This window comes from Anarrhichthys ocellatus, unplaced genomic scaffold (assembly GCF_004355925.1).
Source record: "Anarrhichthys ocellatus isolate YVR2014 unplaced genomic scaffold, GSC_Weel_1.0 scaffold51, whole genome shotgun sequence".
NCBI classification, from domain to species: Eukaryota; Metazoa; Chordata; class Actinopteri; order Perciformes; family Anarhichadidae; genus Anarrhichthys; species Anarrhichthys ocellatus.
Genome location: NW_022280081.1, coordinates 2,633,634 through 2,649,876, shown reverse-complemented (window position 1 = coordinate 2,649,876; position 16,243 = coordinate 2,633,634). Strand labels below are relative to the sequence as shown.

The 16,243-nt window shown below is 43.0% G+C and overlaps 1 protein-coding gene across 3 annotated transcripts in view; it reads left to right on the top strand.

Annotated features, from left to right (window-relative positions):
- Positions 1-9,729, top strand: part of ankrd50l (ankyrin repeat domain 50-like) — an 18,992-nt gene extending 9,263 nt beyond the window's left edge. For 2 of the 3 annotated variants that reach the window (XM_031870116.1, XM_031870114.1), the window contains exons 3-4: positions 4,514-4,725; positions 5,452-9,729. In XM_031870116.1, coding sequence (XP_031725976.1) covers positions 4,514-4,725; positions 5,452-9,002 — 3,763 coding nt within the window. In that variant the 3' untranslated portion in view covers positions 9,003-9,729. The remainder of the gene's footprint in view (positions 1-4,513; positions 4,726-5,451) is intronic. The other variant, XM_031870117.1, reaches the window with a different exon arrangement.
- Positions 9,730-16,243: the final 6,514 nt, after the last annotated feature.

Here is a 16,243-nt window from a genome sequence, read left to right as displayed (position 1 = left end):
TCGAGCCACGGGACTCACACCGTCGATCTGCCTACTCTCTGGTGTCGGACCACGGGCTCCACACCTTCCTGTCTTCTCTTTATTCAGGCTAAATAAAACCTGTTTATATCAACTTCTGTCTCCTGTGGTCTTGCGATTGGGTCCTAACCCGTGAACTCCCGTGACACGTTGTCAAGCTAGCAGCTTGAGGAAGACTTTGGCGATGCACAATGAGTTCATTTCCAGACTGTGCACAGCGAGGCAGGCAGGTCGGGCTTCTTACAGTTCTGCGACAGCCACAGGTTTTTTTTTTTTAATTGTTTTTTTTTGCTAGACAATTTGATTCATTGATTACAAATAAAACAAAATGTCCCATAAATAAATGTACTTGGTTACATTCCACCACTGCCACAGGAGGAAACGCATCATATGAATCATACGGACTGTCAGGTGACTCATTCATTGGACATGAATCTCTACTTCAGTGGGCCTCACCGCTCTCAGTGTCACAGAGAGCTCTCTGATTACGAGCGCTATTCGTGGAGGCTGCTACCGGACTGCATAGGACATAAATAACGATGAACAGGTAGCAACGTGATGAAAAGGGATTTTGTGTTGTGATGTTATTGAGGGAATAGTTGCCGTGCGGTTTCTGCTTTTCGCTCACTTTTAATGAGCTGCGGAAATAACACAAAGTAGGACACAAGCATAATGCACTGCTTTCTAAACTGCTTTTCTGTGTCAGAAAAGTGTCAATTCACACTTGCATGCTGACATGCATATACTGTATACATGTTGGCATGGTTACTAAATGCTCATACACATTGTATACTCATTTATTATATGGTTTGCTTGACTGCAACATTATCATATTATCCTGTGTTTGCCACACTTTGCTTTTAAACCACAAACTGTTGTAGTTATGTTTTAATTCTGAGCTTGTGATATTTTCTTTTAGCCTTTTTTATACAGTATTTGTAGTCTTGCCTATCTTGCCCAGGGCACTATTGAAAAATGTTCTTTTGTCTGAATGAGGCTCGCCTGGTCAAGTAGAGTTTAAATAAAAATGCAATAAGAACATGTGCACATCAGTTAACAGTGTAGTGTTGCTACAAAACGAGTTTTACAGCCAGTTGGGTCATCCCTGACCGTGATCGTTGCTCCTGAACTCAGCTCAGTAACGCAACACAATGTTGTATTATACTGTGCGTTTCATTACAAGTAAACTCAACATGTTTCGTATTCAAATTCATGCAGCAACGGGGTACATGCAGAAGAAAAGGCAACGATAACGAGAAGGAATGCACGGAAAAAAACACCACACGACTGAATAACCGAAAAAACCCACAAACATAAACTACAGACACACACCAACAGTGTAGTATAATAACGAATCATAAGCGTTCGAAAAATAGTGGTCATCAGGCAGTTTGTTCCAGGACCAAGATGCTCTCCAGATCTGAATCTTACTCTAGGTTCAGTTAGAAAACCACCACCTGAAAACCTGGCTTGTTTGTGACATGCTAACCTTTACAAGCTGAATTAAAGCTCAGGGTCAAAGGTCACCCACCATCCTGTGTCCAGGACTATGTGGGCAGAATGGAGCAGAAAGCTTCAACCAGCAATAAAGGATCATTAACGTTTCCTCCTCCGCAGACCTGAACGTGCGCCCGGTGAGGGAGTGTCGCTGTAATCGGATGACTAATGCAAACAGAGGTATGATAAGCTTGTTGTAACCCAGATGTAGCCGTCACCCAAGGGCAGGGCTTAAATCCGCTTTTAATTGCAACATATGCCCCATGATAAAAGTCAAGGCTACCGTGGAAGGCAATGAGGTGTTAAGGTAATGAGATGACTCAGTGGCCATTCGCTACAACAAATCCTCAGACTTTACTTGGAGTAAAAAGGACTGCAGTGTAGATGAGCTGGAACATTCTGGACCAACAGAAGGTGTATTCTACAACTATATCACATTATATCACGATTGAACCTCTCTGACTAAAGACATTCTCTTTGTGTGATTACTATTCACCTAGATTTTTGTACTTCTCAAAAAGAATTTGAAAAAAAATAATTAAAATTCATCATATAAAGCCAAATCAAGCAGAAAGTTCTACAAGCTTCTCAAATTTGCAGAATTTTTTATATGACTGGGTCTTAAAACTGTTGGTTGCACAAAATATGCAATTTGATGATGTCACCTTGGGAACTGGGAACTTGTGATGGGCATTTTTTTTAGCTATTTGTAAGCATTTTTAGTTAGTTTAAAAAAAAAAAAGCAATTGGTGGTGTAGTCTCGCATTTTTATAGTAGATGCGGGCCACCTTGTCTGAAAGACTGACTCAACAAACATCACGCAATGTAAATGTTATTCATTAATTTATATAACATTGTCCTTCAGGAGAAAATTAGAAATCCTATTCCACACAGCAAACACCATATTATTTGAGTCTCATTACTGTTTAGGCTACTTTCTTCTACCTTATTTATCATGAAGGGAGATGTGTCAGGAAGTGGGTGACTTACCACCTCTGCTGAATAATAAACCCTGAACTAATGTACATGTTGACACCAGTACGCGATGCTAGTTAAAATGTCCATTATGTAAGGACAGGTTATGGACAGTTTAATAGAGGAGGTAATAGTTACTTTTTATATTACTTTTTACATGCAACAATGTGCATGTAGTAATGCACAATTTCACGGCTGTAGCTCAAACACGGTCGATTTGTTGCCAAAGTCTTATCATTACGGATGATTCATTTCTGTGATGTTGAAATTTCACTCCCCACTCCTTTGCATATGTTCATCCCGAGACTGATACTTTGATGTTGACCTCAACATGTTTGGCGAATGACCCTGCTTTAAGTAACTCAACTTCACAGGCTTCTGTGTGATTCAATCGCCAAGCTTTCTGGATTTACCAGAGTACACTGAAACGTTTGAATGATCTTTACAAGATTGGAAACACTGCTGGATTTGCTTTTATTAGGCACCAGAAACAAACAAAATTGCCAACGTCTGTTGATCCTGTTCATGCTTAAAAAAATCTAAGTTTCTTTTTACCTTAAATTTGGGGGTTTAAAGAAAACCTGTTTGGTGACTAAAGATGACTGGACCTTCTGGCCTAAAATATAGACATTAACAATAATGACAGCACACACAAATGTGAACCCTGTTTGCTGCAGGATTATTGGGTTTAGCCTGTGTGACCCATTCACACCAGACTGCTGTCACAGGTTAATCACTGTTTGTCACCTTTAAAAGGACAGGTTATGGACAGTTTAGACAGGGGGACTGTATGTGCAGCTCTGTACAGATTTCTGCTAAACGGAACACTGAATAAAACCAGACCTGGTAAAAATGTATTATTCAATGTGTTTTCTGACATTTTTACAATGGAGATTCAGTATTTTGCTGTAAGTACAGTGTTATGTATTAGTTTTTAGTTCATGAAACATTTTCAATAAAGTTATAAAACACACAAAAAATTACAAACTTATTTTCTTTTTGGTCTGTCTAAAAAGTACTCTAAAGCAACAATTTAAAATTCAAAGTTGTATGGTCTAAAAGTAGTCACAACCCCCCCCCTGTACCCTGTCCCAGTTTAAACACAGGTCTGGTGCTGCTTGGCTTTGTTTGGATGGGGTGGACATGGGTTCCTATAATAGCTAGTATTACCATACAGTTACCAGAGCATCATCATAGGTGTAAGAAAACAGTAGTTTGTCTTTGCCTCAGGCATGTTTTTCCTGCAGCCACAGTAATCATCTGGAAGCAACAACTTCGTTCTCAAGAGTCCCCCCTTCCCTCATACAACTTGCACTTCATTATGTAGTGTTCATGCTCCAACAGCTCTGTACAGTAATCTTGATGACTGCAGGATTTGATTCTCACATAAATGAGTCGTTAGTTTGAACTAGCAAGGACTAAACTACGGTTTTTACAGAAGTGTGCGTAAAAATTAATTAAATCAAAGCTGAGACATGTTACATTGAGGGGTTTTAAGTGTCTGGAAATTACAATCGGTTGAAGTACTTCAAAAGGAGAAGTATGGTAGGATTGTGTGTGTGTGTGTGTATTTATAATCTGTGTACACACATCAACCCGTGTGTGTGTGTGTGTGTGTGTGTGTGTGTGTGAGTGTGAGTGTGAGAGCGTGCCCAGGGTGGAGCGGGACATTTCAGAGGTTCCATGTACCTGAGTCACCATCAGATCACAGCAGGGTGCGGGTGCTAACTGTGCTCTTCAAAGGACAGTTGCGCTGGGATTTATGTTTTTTTGCCAAGTTCTGAATTTCTTAAATGTTTTACATCATATTCCAGAGTTTAATCACAGTAGAAGATAATATATTTGCGATTCTAGTTCCCTAGTCACAGCTGTATTTCAATGTTAAAGGTCTGAGATGTCGTTTGAGGGAAATGTCGTCTTGACAGTACACATCAACCTGCTGTGTTTGTCTGTGATTGTAATTACTCTGCAGACATTTAATCTCTTCCCTTGTGTGTCTTGGCTCTTTCTCATATGTCCTTAGAGCAGTGTTGGGACCCCTGTTAGACCTTCCTCCTCCTGCCCAGACTCTGATGGTGCTGGTGGACTCCCTCGACGTAGGGTATGGGGCAGGCGAAGGGAGTGGAACGTCCATTGCGCAGCTCCTGGCCGCCAATCAACACCTGCTGCCCGGCTGGCTGCTCCTGGTCTGCTCCGTCCGCCGCCACAACAAGGTTGTGTGCAAGATGTTCTCAGGTATGAAGAGAGAGTAACTCATCTTAATGGGATTTGCACTTTAAGATATTATGTTGTTAATGATAATTATATCATTATAATAATAATAATGTGGGGCCTGACAAACATGGACTACCTCATGCATGTGTGTGGTGGACATTGGGCAGCAATGATTGGACATTGAAATCGCTGACTGTTATATATTTGTCTCAACACTGATTATGTCGGGGCTTTTTTATGACAATTGATTACATACAGTAAACAAACAATTATTTTCGGAATTACTACCATGGCCAAATAGTTTTTGAGATGAAAATCAAAATCTAAATATTTTTTACTTATTATTTCTTGTGATTTTAACATCCACATTAACCATGCATCGAATATATGAATACAAATACAAAAGTTATACAGTATTGGCCTTTTGTGTAGCTATAGCTAAAGAGACCTTTGACTGTAACTCTTGTTAAAAGCTGGTACTAGGTTGAGTCCTCCGGTTATAAGCTCCAGCTTTATTTTACAAACATATTATAAATGAAGTGAGGTGTTGTTTCGTAGCTGCTGAACAGTATACACATATCTCCTCTTCTCTGGTCAAAATGTTCTTTAACTAAGGTGTTCTCTACCTAGACACTTCAAACTCACTTCGAAAATAGAAAAGCAGAGAGAGAAAATACCATATCACTGGTATCAAGTATATGTATAGACTATATTGGGTTTAAAAAACCTGCTCTTTCTGTGTTTTAGGTTTTCGTAGGATCTCTCTAGACGATCTGCGCAAACCTCCGCCAGTCCGTGACGTGCAGCAGTATATCCTTTGTCGGCTGGATGAAGACGCAACACTTCGCCGTCAGCTCACTCCTGACACGGCTGACATGCTGAATCTGCTGCACATTAAGAGTGGCGGCTGCTTTCTCTTCCTCGAGCGCGTGCTGGATGGTGTGGGAGGTGCACTGGTGGGTCTCAGGGAGATCCGTGACATTCCCGGTACTCTGAATGGCCTCTACCTGTGGTTGTGCCAGAAACTTTTCCCCCGGGGGCTCTTTGTCTTTGTCAGGCCTCTCCTCAATGTCCTCTTGGCTGCCGCAAGGCCCCTCACGCCTCAGCAGCTTTTCACGGCAACATGGACACATGACACCTCGCTCAACCACCAGGACTTCCAGAACAAACTCCGAACCCTCACACCTCTCCTGATCGATGGCCCTGAGGGAACCAAACTACTTTTTCATGCCAGCTTTGCTGAGTGGCTGACGGATGTTAAGTATTGCACACAGAAGTACCTGTGTAGCAGAACAGAGGGTCACAGTATGCTTGCCATGGCTCTGACTTTGCAGGGACCCCACCTGGACATTGCAGACACTTGCCAGCTAGCCACACATTTAGTTTTATCAGGTCACCATAAAGATAACCCCTCATTATTGGCACTGTGGATGCTGTGGGCAGGTGTGCCTGCTCTTACAACAAGTGGCAGTATTGCACTAACCCCATCCATAAGCCAGCCTCCTGTTTTAGTCAGTCAGGAAGCCCTTCAGCTGTTAATGAGTTGTGGGCTCGTCTCTGCAGCCTGTCTTTCAGATTCCCACCCAAGTGTTGGAGTGCATTGTACAGGTGAAGAGGGGAGTAGTTTAAAACAGGCTTTTGAAAGGGACGTGTCTGTAAAGAAGCTTCTAGGCTGTGGGGTCTCTGTAAACCAGCCTGGTTCTACAGATGGACAGATCTTGCTTGCCAGTGCGGCCCACGAGGGTTCTGCAAATGTAGCCAAACTTCTCCTGGCTCGTGGATTGGATCCACTGGTCAATGATCAACAGGGTCAAACGCCACTCACTTTGGCTTCCAGGCAGGGGCATGTCAAAGTGTTGTCTGTGCTCCTGGATTGGACCAATAGCCAGGGGCCAGAAACTGCTGTGCGGATGATGGAGCATGTCGACAACGAAGGCTGGACAGCACTGCGCTCTGCAGCTTGGGGAGGACACAGCAAGGCTGTCCGGCTTCTGCTGGATGCAGGAGCAGATGTGGATGGATGTGACGCTGAGGGCCGTACTGCTCTCAGAGCTGCTGCGTGGGGGGGGCATGAGGAAATTGTCCTGACCCTGCTGGACTATGGGGCACAGGTTGACAAAGCTGACAGCATGGGCCGCACGCCGATTATCGCTGCTGCGTATATGGGACATCATGAAGCTGTGGAGATATTGCTGGACCACAAAGCAGAAGTTAACTTAGCTGATGGAGATGGGCGCACTGCTCTGTCAGTCTCTGCCCTCTGTGTTCCTACAGCAGCTGGGGTCAAAGGTTATGGTGAGGTAGCAAGTCTGTTACTGGAGCGTGGAGCAGATGCAGGACACAGAGACCATGATGGAATGACACCATTGCTTCTTGCAGCCTACGAGGGCCATTACGACATAGTTGAACTTCTGTTAGAAGCTGGTGCTGATGTAGATGAGACTGCTGGCCCTAATGGCAATGTCTCAGCAGCAGCGGCTGTCACTCCCCTGCTGGCAGCTGCAGCAATGGGCCACATGAGGACTGTGTCACGGCTGCTTTTCTGGGGAGCAGCTGTGGACGCCATTGATTGTGAAGGCAGAACGGCACTCTGCCTGGCAGCAGCGAGGGGCAGTATTGAGGTTGTCCGCGCCCTGCTGTACCGAGGCCTGGACGAGAACCACAAGGACGACCTTGGCTGGACTCCATTACATGCTGCTGCCTGTGAAGGCCATCGAGGTGTGTGCGCTGCTTTGACGGAGCAAGGCAGCATGGCACGTGTCGGAGAGATGGACATTGAAGGACGCACCCCTCTTATACTGGCTGCCCAGGAAGGTCACTGGAGCACCGTCAGGCTGTTGTTGGACAGACGTTCTCCCATTGATTACAGGGCGTACGATGGACATTCTGCCTTGAGTGCCGCCCTACTGGAGGGCCATCTTGAGGTTGCCGAGCTGCTTATGAGGCGAGGGGCTGATACTGATGTTCGGGATGCAGAGGGAAGGCCTCTGCTCTACCTCCTGGTGTTGGAGGAATACCTTGAAAAGGCTAATCTCCTCATAGAGAAAGGAGGGGTGCCCCTGGAGTCCCGAGACTCTGAGGGCCGTACAGCACTTCATGTAGCTTCCTGGCAGGGGTGTATTAAGATTGTAGACCTACTGCTAAAGCATGGGGCAAACCCCAATGCGCAGGACACAGAGGGGAGACCCCCAATCCATTCAGTGGCTTGGACAGGACATGCTGAAGTAGGACATCGTCTCCTTGAAACCAGTGGTGTCATTATAGACCTTGCGTGTCAGCAGCGGGCAACAGCTCTCAGCATTGCCGCCCAGGAGGGACATGCAAACATTGTTGCAATGCTTCTGGAAAGAGGTGCAAATCCCAATCACATGGATAAATATGGCCGTAGTCCAGTCAAAGTGGCTGGGAAACACGGGCACTCCAGCATTGTCAGACTCTTGGAGAGCTACGGAGCCCAGCCATACGTAGGCCAGTTGCCTAACTCTAGCAATGTCTCCCCTTCAAAACCCAACAAGATCCTCTGCTCAGGCATCTTCGAGAGTAGTGGATGTGAAGTGACAGCCTCCTCCTCTTCAGTATCTTCTCCCGGCTCCACTGCCGAACGATTCCACTCCATGCAGAGCTCCCAAACCTCATCTACCTGCCACTCGCTGGCTACGGTGCAGACAGTGCCAGCTGACAGCCTCAGCTTTATTCAGCAAATCCAACAGCACTCACTGCCCCGCAGTCGTAGTCGTCCCTCCACCCTCCCCCCACCAGGGAGCTCGGGCATGGGCAGCCTCCATGGAAGCAGTCAGAGTCATCCCAAATTCAGCCCTCCTACCACTGTTTGCACAGTCGCTGCCATGGTGCACAACTGCGCACTGCCTCAGAAAGGCTTGTCATCTGGACTTGAATATCATGACAAAATGAACAAACAAAACTCAAACTTAATTAAAGCAGACAGGACTACTAATGCTGGTGGCAAATGGAACTCAGTCATGGCTTCCCTTGGGATAATGCCAGGGCAAGATAGCCCTGCAGTAGGTGCTAAAAACAGAGAAAGTCCTCCTCTGGGCTACCCATATAGACTACAAAGCCCACTTCAAGGGGAGGCTTGGGATTCTCTACCCCAGAAGAACATTTTGTCACCTGCTTGCTACAGTTTTAGCCCAGTCCCACCTTGTAGTGCCTTGCCGGAGGATGTTATGGTCGGTATGACAACCACAGACCCAAAACTCAATCTGAAACAGGCCATCAAACTGCAGTTTGAAGGGCCCACCAGTGCAGCCTTATACAAGAGAGAGACACCCCTGTGACTGGTATTCCAGTACGTGAAGTTGGCTATTGCTCCACATTCTTTACAAACCTTTTATTTTGTTGGAGTATGTGGGTTAATGCTGAAACAAGCAGTTCATTCTCAGTAAATTAAGTAATTTAAATAAGTAATTTATCAAGCAGACTGACAAATATTCTCTAGTTGCAGCATTTCAAATGTGAGGATTTGCAGCTTTTTTTTGTTTTATACAATTTTACATCAACATATTAGGGTTTAGTCATAATTATTTTGAAAAATAATGATTGATAATGCCGCAGTGTGGGTATTTACAGGTTATGTTGTGGTACCAAAACAAAATAGTCTCTGGTGGTGCAGACATTTTAATTTTAATGACAACATCTTTGTTTTAGGTGGAGTTGGACATTTTTGCAGTTAAAAGACAAGGCAGTTTTCACTGTGTACAATGACTTTCTGGGTTCAGAGGAGAGAGGAAGTGATCCCTCTCTCCACCCCCCTTCAGAAAATCAGAGGAAGAAGGAACGGAATGACATCAAAGCTTACATTCCGGCTTTTCCGTTGCCTGTTGTGTGTGGAACAAGGCTCTCAGAGTACATCCACACTACTCCGTTTCTATTTGGATACGGAGTTTTCAAATAGAAACGACCTCCGTCCACACGGGTGTTTCAGCATCCTTTTCGAATTGATCTGCATCCACACGGCAACCTTCGAAAACGGATATCACGTGACCATTAACGTACACTAGGCATGCGCATGACGGTGTAAACAGGAAGTAGATTGGTTGCTTAGTTAAAAAAAATACAACAGAGTAATATAGTAGTCTTTAATAATGAAAGGTTGTGTTTGATACTTAAGATCTTCCTCTAAAATATTCCTCTATAAACTCAAACAGACAAAGTTTTAGAAGTTTTATTTTTCAGACTTAGTTACAGCGCTGCGGGTCTTTCTCTATCTCTCTCTCTCACACATATCAAATTTACTTTAAAATCAACACTTACACGTAAACGTTTACTAGATTATGGGTCCATAAATGTGGTCAACACACGTCTCACTCGTTTTCTCGTTGTTGTCTGTTCTCACACGTAGCTCTGCTGGTGGCTTAGCCATCTGTCCTACTGGATAGCATTTACTGCCAACCGTGGCTTCAGACGGCCGCTCCGTAGGGCTGATAACGCTGCTGGTCACGCCGCTCGCTAATCGCTCCAATAACAGCTGCTTCCTCCACAGAAATGCAGACTTTAACTGAACAACAGCTGCTGGTAAATACAACAAGGTCAGCAACGCCTGCAATCAGTTGTCCATGTTAAATTAACCTGGTAGTCGATCGGTAATCAATGTTGTTGTTTGTGAGCTTCCGGGTAAGGGTCACGTGATAGGCATGTGACGAATCAGGGAAGGATATGTCATGACTGCTAAGAACCAATCAAGTAGCGTACGCGGGTGTGGGCGTCATCGTTTCTGAATGTATCCGCTTTCGGCCGTCCACACAAAACGCAACCCCGGAGTTTCAAACTCCTCCGACCTCGGGAGCGTTTTCAAACTCCTCCGTTTACGGTGCTGTAAAACGCTGGTGTAGTGTGGACGGTCAGTGTAAACGTAGCAAAACATATGCGTTTCCAAACAAAAACGGAGTAATGTGGACATGGCCTCAGACAAGATCCTGCTTATTCATTTAAAGTGTAAAGCATAACTATGTTCATTTTCAAAGTACAACTTCTTTTACAGTTTGGGTTATGTTTTAATTATTTGTTTTGCCAGTAGAAGACCCCTTTTTTAAGCAGTAAACAACTTTGTTTGAGAGCTTTAGGCTTGTGCCTTGATCTTTATTGAAGCCTTTGATATTTACTATAAACTGGCCTACACCTCCCATCGGTCCATTGCTGACAACCATAAACAGTTTGCAGAAACGCCAACCTACCGAAGCCTGACCCAGTGTGGGGTTTATGATACAAACCATAAAAGACAGCCAAGTGTACTCAACCAACTTGGCTCGCTCGCAGTGTGTGTGCGTCTGTGAACAGGCAGGAAGGAAAGTGAAAATTGGACCATAAACACTGGGGGTGGTTTGTGGGAGGTTTGTTAATTCCAAACTTGTACATTCTCACAGAACAATTTCTAGTTCTTTATCATTTTTGCATTGAATTGATATTTAATTGCATTCATTCATTAAAGTGGCGAACAGTGCCATAAAACCTGTCTAACTCTTCCATGTCTACTTATTTGTGAATATTTCATGCACTACTACTGAATGTCACAGAAAGCTTCTGATGTAGTAGCAACATGCAGAGATCTGTCTGGCAACGGGCTGTCGGTAGCCATCTGGGAGTATAAAACCAAGCGCTTCTAGACAGTTTTGAAACTTGAGAAAGGAGGGCTCTGCAGACCGAGTTTTTGCGATATGTCGTATCTGTGAAACTCTTTTGGTATTTGGACCTTGAGAGCCACATTTCAGAACTGCCTCTGTTGGACCTAAGTTTATTTTATTTATTTTCAGGGGCAATGCACACCAATCAACAGTTGAACTTTAAGTGAACAGAGCTTTTGCCTTCTGGCACCCATTGTGTCGTGTGTGCATTGACCTTCACGAAACAAGAGTTTTGAAGCCAACACTTTTTTTTCTGACCAATTTATTCATCTCCCTTCAGTGAATTAGAATACCCCATCATTTCAGTCCCCCAACATGTCATTCTGACCAGGAGTTGACATTTCTATATCCAGAACTGCTGTAGATACCCATTTAGTCCAGAATATGGATAGAAATCCCACGGAAACATTAATTGTTTCAGGAAGACTGACAAAAGAACTGCTCTGTGAGAAAGCTACATATAATGGAACAAAGGCTAACCCAGATGTGTGGTGGGACTTTGGCTCTGAAGCACACAGTCACTGACATATGTTTAGGAGGTAGAATGTTTCTGTTTAATATACTGTATTCCTAACCATATCTGTGAAGACTGACAGCCATACATCAGGGATTTCATAAGGCTCTTTTTATACTTTTTGCCACCATTCCAAAGAGCATTTTCAAAAGGTCAGTTTTCAGTGGTGGAAAATGTCAGCTTGCTGTGGCAGGAAGGCCAACTTGGAGAAAAAGAAGCACTTTGAAATCACACACATTAGTGAAGACACAGTACAATCTGAATCCAGCAGAGTGTACCGAGTGTACTTTATTTTAGTTCCTTAGTCAGCCCCGTCACCAAGGTGACTGGCAAAAAGAGACGGCAGTGTGTGCTTGCTATATGTTTGGATGCGTAGGCTAGCCACAACTTGTGCTGACAGCTGTGTTACTGCTCTAATAAGGACAAGCTGGAAAGGCAGGCAGTAGCTTTCAACCACTCTGCCTCTCTTTAATCGTATGCTCTTTAATAGAAACATCACCCAACACAGAACAAAAGCAAAATTGCATTTTGGAAATGGGTCTGCTTAACACCTTTAAACACTTTACACAATAACTGGAGAATACAGCAAAAGTTGTATTTGCTTGACACAATGAGAATCGTAAACTTCTATCCTCTTCTGTAAAAATTCACTTTACTTTAATCTGGTAATTTTGCGTCGGTGTCTCGTGTTGGAATCTGACTCTGGTCTCATGGCTGGCCAAGACCCTCACATGTGTTTTCCAAACAAAGGAGCATCCATGTTTCCTTCCTTTCAAACAAGGCCTGATCTGGGGTCTGATAGGAACTCCAAGATGGATGTTCTTATATAAATGCGTTCATCTATAATTTAAACAACGCTTGCTCCTAACAGACAGAGTGACTGAGCAAGTGGTACGTTTATTTGTGGTATTTACTTTGGTTTGAAGAAATCTCCCAAGTGATAGTTGTATAATTTCTTTAGTCAATCAACTGCCAAAATCTGTTTTAAAAGCCATAATTTAGGCAGCCTCTGAGTGTTCAAATGTATGAAAAGATTAAACAATTATTTTTATCTGGATCATGTTCAAACCCAGTGGCGGGCCGTGCATTTTATACCTGGGCCTTCACTGCTGTCCTGCAGCTGAAACACAGTTACGGTTATTTTTTCTTTCGTGTAAAAATGAAGCTCAACACCTGTAGATAGAGTGCGTCTCCTCTCTGCTCTGACTGCAGCTGGGACTGCTGAGCGTGGCTTCTGTGGGCGGCGGCGGAGGTGCTCATGGCAGCACCCGCTGCTCGTTCACGACAGTGCAGAACGTACGTGCTTTAACGTCAAAACACCAGAAAATTCTCCAATAACACCAGAACAAGTCGCTAGATTTGTCACTAGTAGCTTTTGACAAAAAAAGTCGCCATGAGGGTTTGGAAAGTCGCCAGATTTAGCGAGAAAGTCGCCAAGTTGCCAACACTGGCACCTGCTAAATATGTCCCCAGAGCAACATTGGACGTAACAATGGTTCCTTTCACATATAAAACCAAACAAAAATCTTCATAAAAACAAGTTGCACAAATAATAATATATAAACAAGCATATTAAAGCTACTGCAGATGTAAAAACAAACGCATTTAACTTACCAGAGCTGCTGTTCACTATTTAAAAGACAAAGTGCATCCTCCTTTCTTTGTTAATAAAGAGTTTAATCCCACGGTTGTTCAGTACATCCATGCGTTTTAGTTCCAGTAAGAAGTCCTTCTCGATCAAGTGAAGACAGTCGAGCCTCCCCAGTTGTATTTCTTGAATACGTTTTAATGCGTTTGAGGCTGAAAATGTCCGCTCGACAGAGGCAGCAGATATTGGGATTGTCACTGACAGCCCACTGACCAATCACGTACTTGTAGGCCAGCTAGCAGGCTCTGGCACGTCAAAGAATACGCCCAACATGTCAAACTAAAGATCTGATTGGTTGAACACAATGACAATCAACAATATCGTCCCCATTAACTTAAACTGCAAAGGGATGCACTTGTGAGTCTGCAGGCCTCAGGCCTCTGTTCTTACCTAGAGACACAGGGGTGAAATTTGATTGGATAAAAGCTCTACTTAAAACAAGCTGCACTGGAAGCAGAGCAACTGAGGAAGACAGTAGGTGTGCAATGAGAAAATAAGATAATGGGAAAAATATTTTTTTAACTTATAATACATGTAGTGTATTTAAGAAAAATTATTAAATTATAAAATAGCTATAACTTTGTGATTCTGTTTCGGCCAGCAGAGAAGGCCTTGCAGGCCCTGACGGCCCACCACTGTTCAAACCTAGACTTTCTATGTCTCTCAGAAACGTGGCTACATATAAACTCGCCCTCTGTTGCTCTGAATGTACGTGGATACAATATATTTAGAAGAGATAGATCTAGTGGTAAAGGAGGAGGAGTAATGTTTTACATTAAAGAACACCTTAACTGCAGCCAGATTGAGTGGTCAAGTGATGTCAAATTGGAATGTATTGGTCTGAAAGTGTCACTATCATCTCAAATGTCTCTTACTCTTATCTGTCTCTACAGACCACCATCGTCCAAATGTGAATTTTATGATCAGCTTAATTCCATGTTAAAGGAATGTGACTTTGACAAAGAGGTTATATTAGTGGGTGATTTTAATGTAAATTGGGAGGATAAGTCTGTAAGAAAATCCCTAAAACGTACAATTGATTGCTTTAATATGACCCAGTTAGTGAACAAACCCACAAGGATAACCCACTCTTCTCAGTCCCAGATTGATTTGATTTTTAAGAATAAATCAGAAAGAATGATCAAAACACACAATATGGTAACTGGTATGTCTGACCATAATTTGAAACTTTTAACAAGAAAACTTACAAAGAAACGTTTTAATATGTCTTCTACCAGAAAGGCTTATCAATTAAGAATACCGAAAGGTGACCAAAATTCATTTGAGGATGCTATACAAGGAATTGATTGGAGCAACTGTTTAACGGGTGCAAGTGTGGAGGAAGATAGCAACATCTTCTTATCCACAATACAGACCACAATTAACAGTTTCCTTAAAAAAGCCAAAATTAAACACAATCAAAAGAACACACTTCCATGGCTAATTAGTGACATCTGGAATTTAATGAAAAAACGGGACTATGCGTTAAAATTGGGACTCAAGTCTAAATTAGGAAATGATAGGCAGAAATTCGTAATGCTGAGGAATCAGGTAACGAAAGAACTTAGAAAAGCAAAAGCTAATTTTTTTATTAAGATCATTGATGAAGCAGGAGGTAATTCTAAAATAATATGGGATAATCTAAAGAAGTTGACAGACAAACAGAACAGCAATTCAAAGAAGCAACTTAAAATGAATGTGAACGGGTGCCTTACACAAGATGAAGTTGTAATTTGTACAGCTTTCAATTCATACTTTATCAACTCAGTGGAAGCTTTAACTCGAAGCTCCAGTACTGGTCAATTTGATCCTATACCAGTAAATGAAGGTCAACCATGCTTCGCTACTCAAGAAGTCTCTGAATCTACTGTCACCAGAGTTCTAGGCTCACTCAAGAACTCTAGGGCCAAAGATGTTTATGGAATTGACAATATTTTTCCAAAGAAACATAAAGGCACACTCGCTCATCCGATCACAAGCATTGTCAACAAATCTCTCAGGCACTGTGTGTTTCCAAAAGGATGGAAATCAGCCATAGTAACACCCATTTTTAAGTCAGGAGATTCAACCGATGTCTCCAATTATCGGCCAATCAGTATCCTCCCTGCTGTTTCCAAAATTGCTGAGAAATGTGTTGCAGAGCAACTTATTAAACATCTCAACAGCTCTCCATATCAGCTGCATCCTATGCAGTTTGGTTACAGGGCTAATCATTCGACTGAAACAGCCAACTGCTTCCTCTTAGAGAATGTGAAGCTTAAAATGGATAAAGGGGGTGTAGTAGCAGCGTTTTTTCTTGACCTGAAGAAGGCTTTTGATACGGTTAATCACAATGTCCTGATTAACAAACTGTCAAATTTTAACTTTTCCAAAGAGTCTCTTGCCTTGCTGAAATCCTACCTTGAAGGAAGAACCCAGTGTGTCAGAGCGGGTGATGTTTCATCATCTACTCTAAGATCTAACGTGGGAGTACCCCAGGGTTCTATTTTGGAACCTTTCCTATTCAGTTTATACATTAATGATTTGCCGGGTGTCTGTGATGGGTGTGATATTCAAATGTACGCTGACGATACAGTGATTTATGTGCACGCAAAGAACAAAGAACAAGCTGCAGTTAAACTCACGTCCACAATGACAAATGTAACTAAATGGCTTGCAGATTCCTGCCTTCACCTGAATGTTAAAAAGACTGTTTGTATGTTCTTCACAAAGAGGGCTTGCAAAGTGTCACTGGAG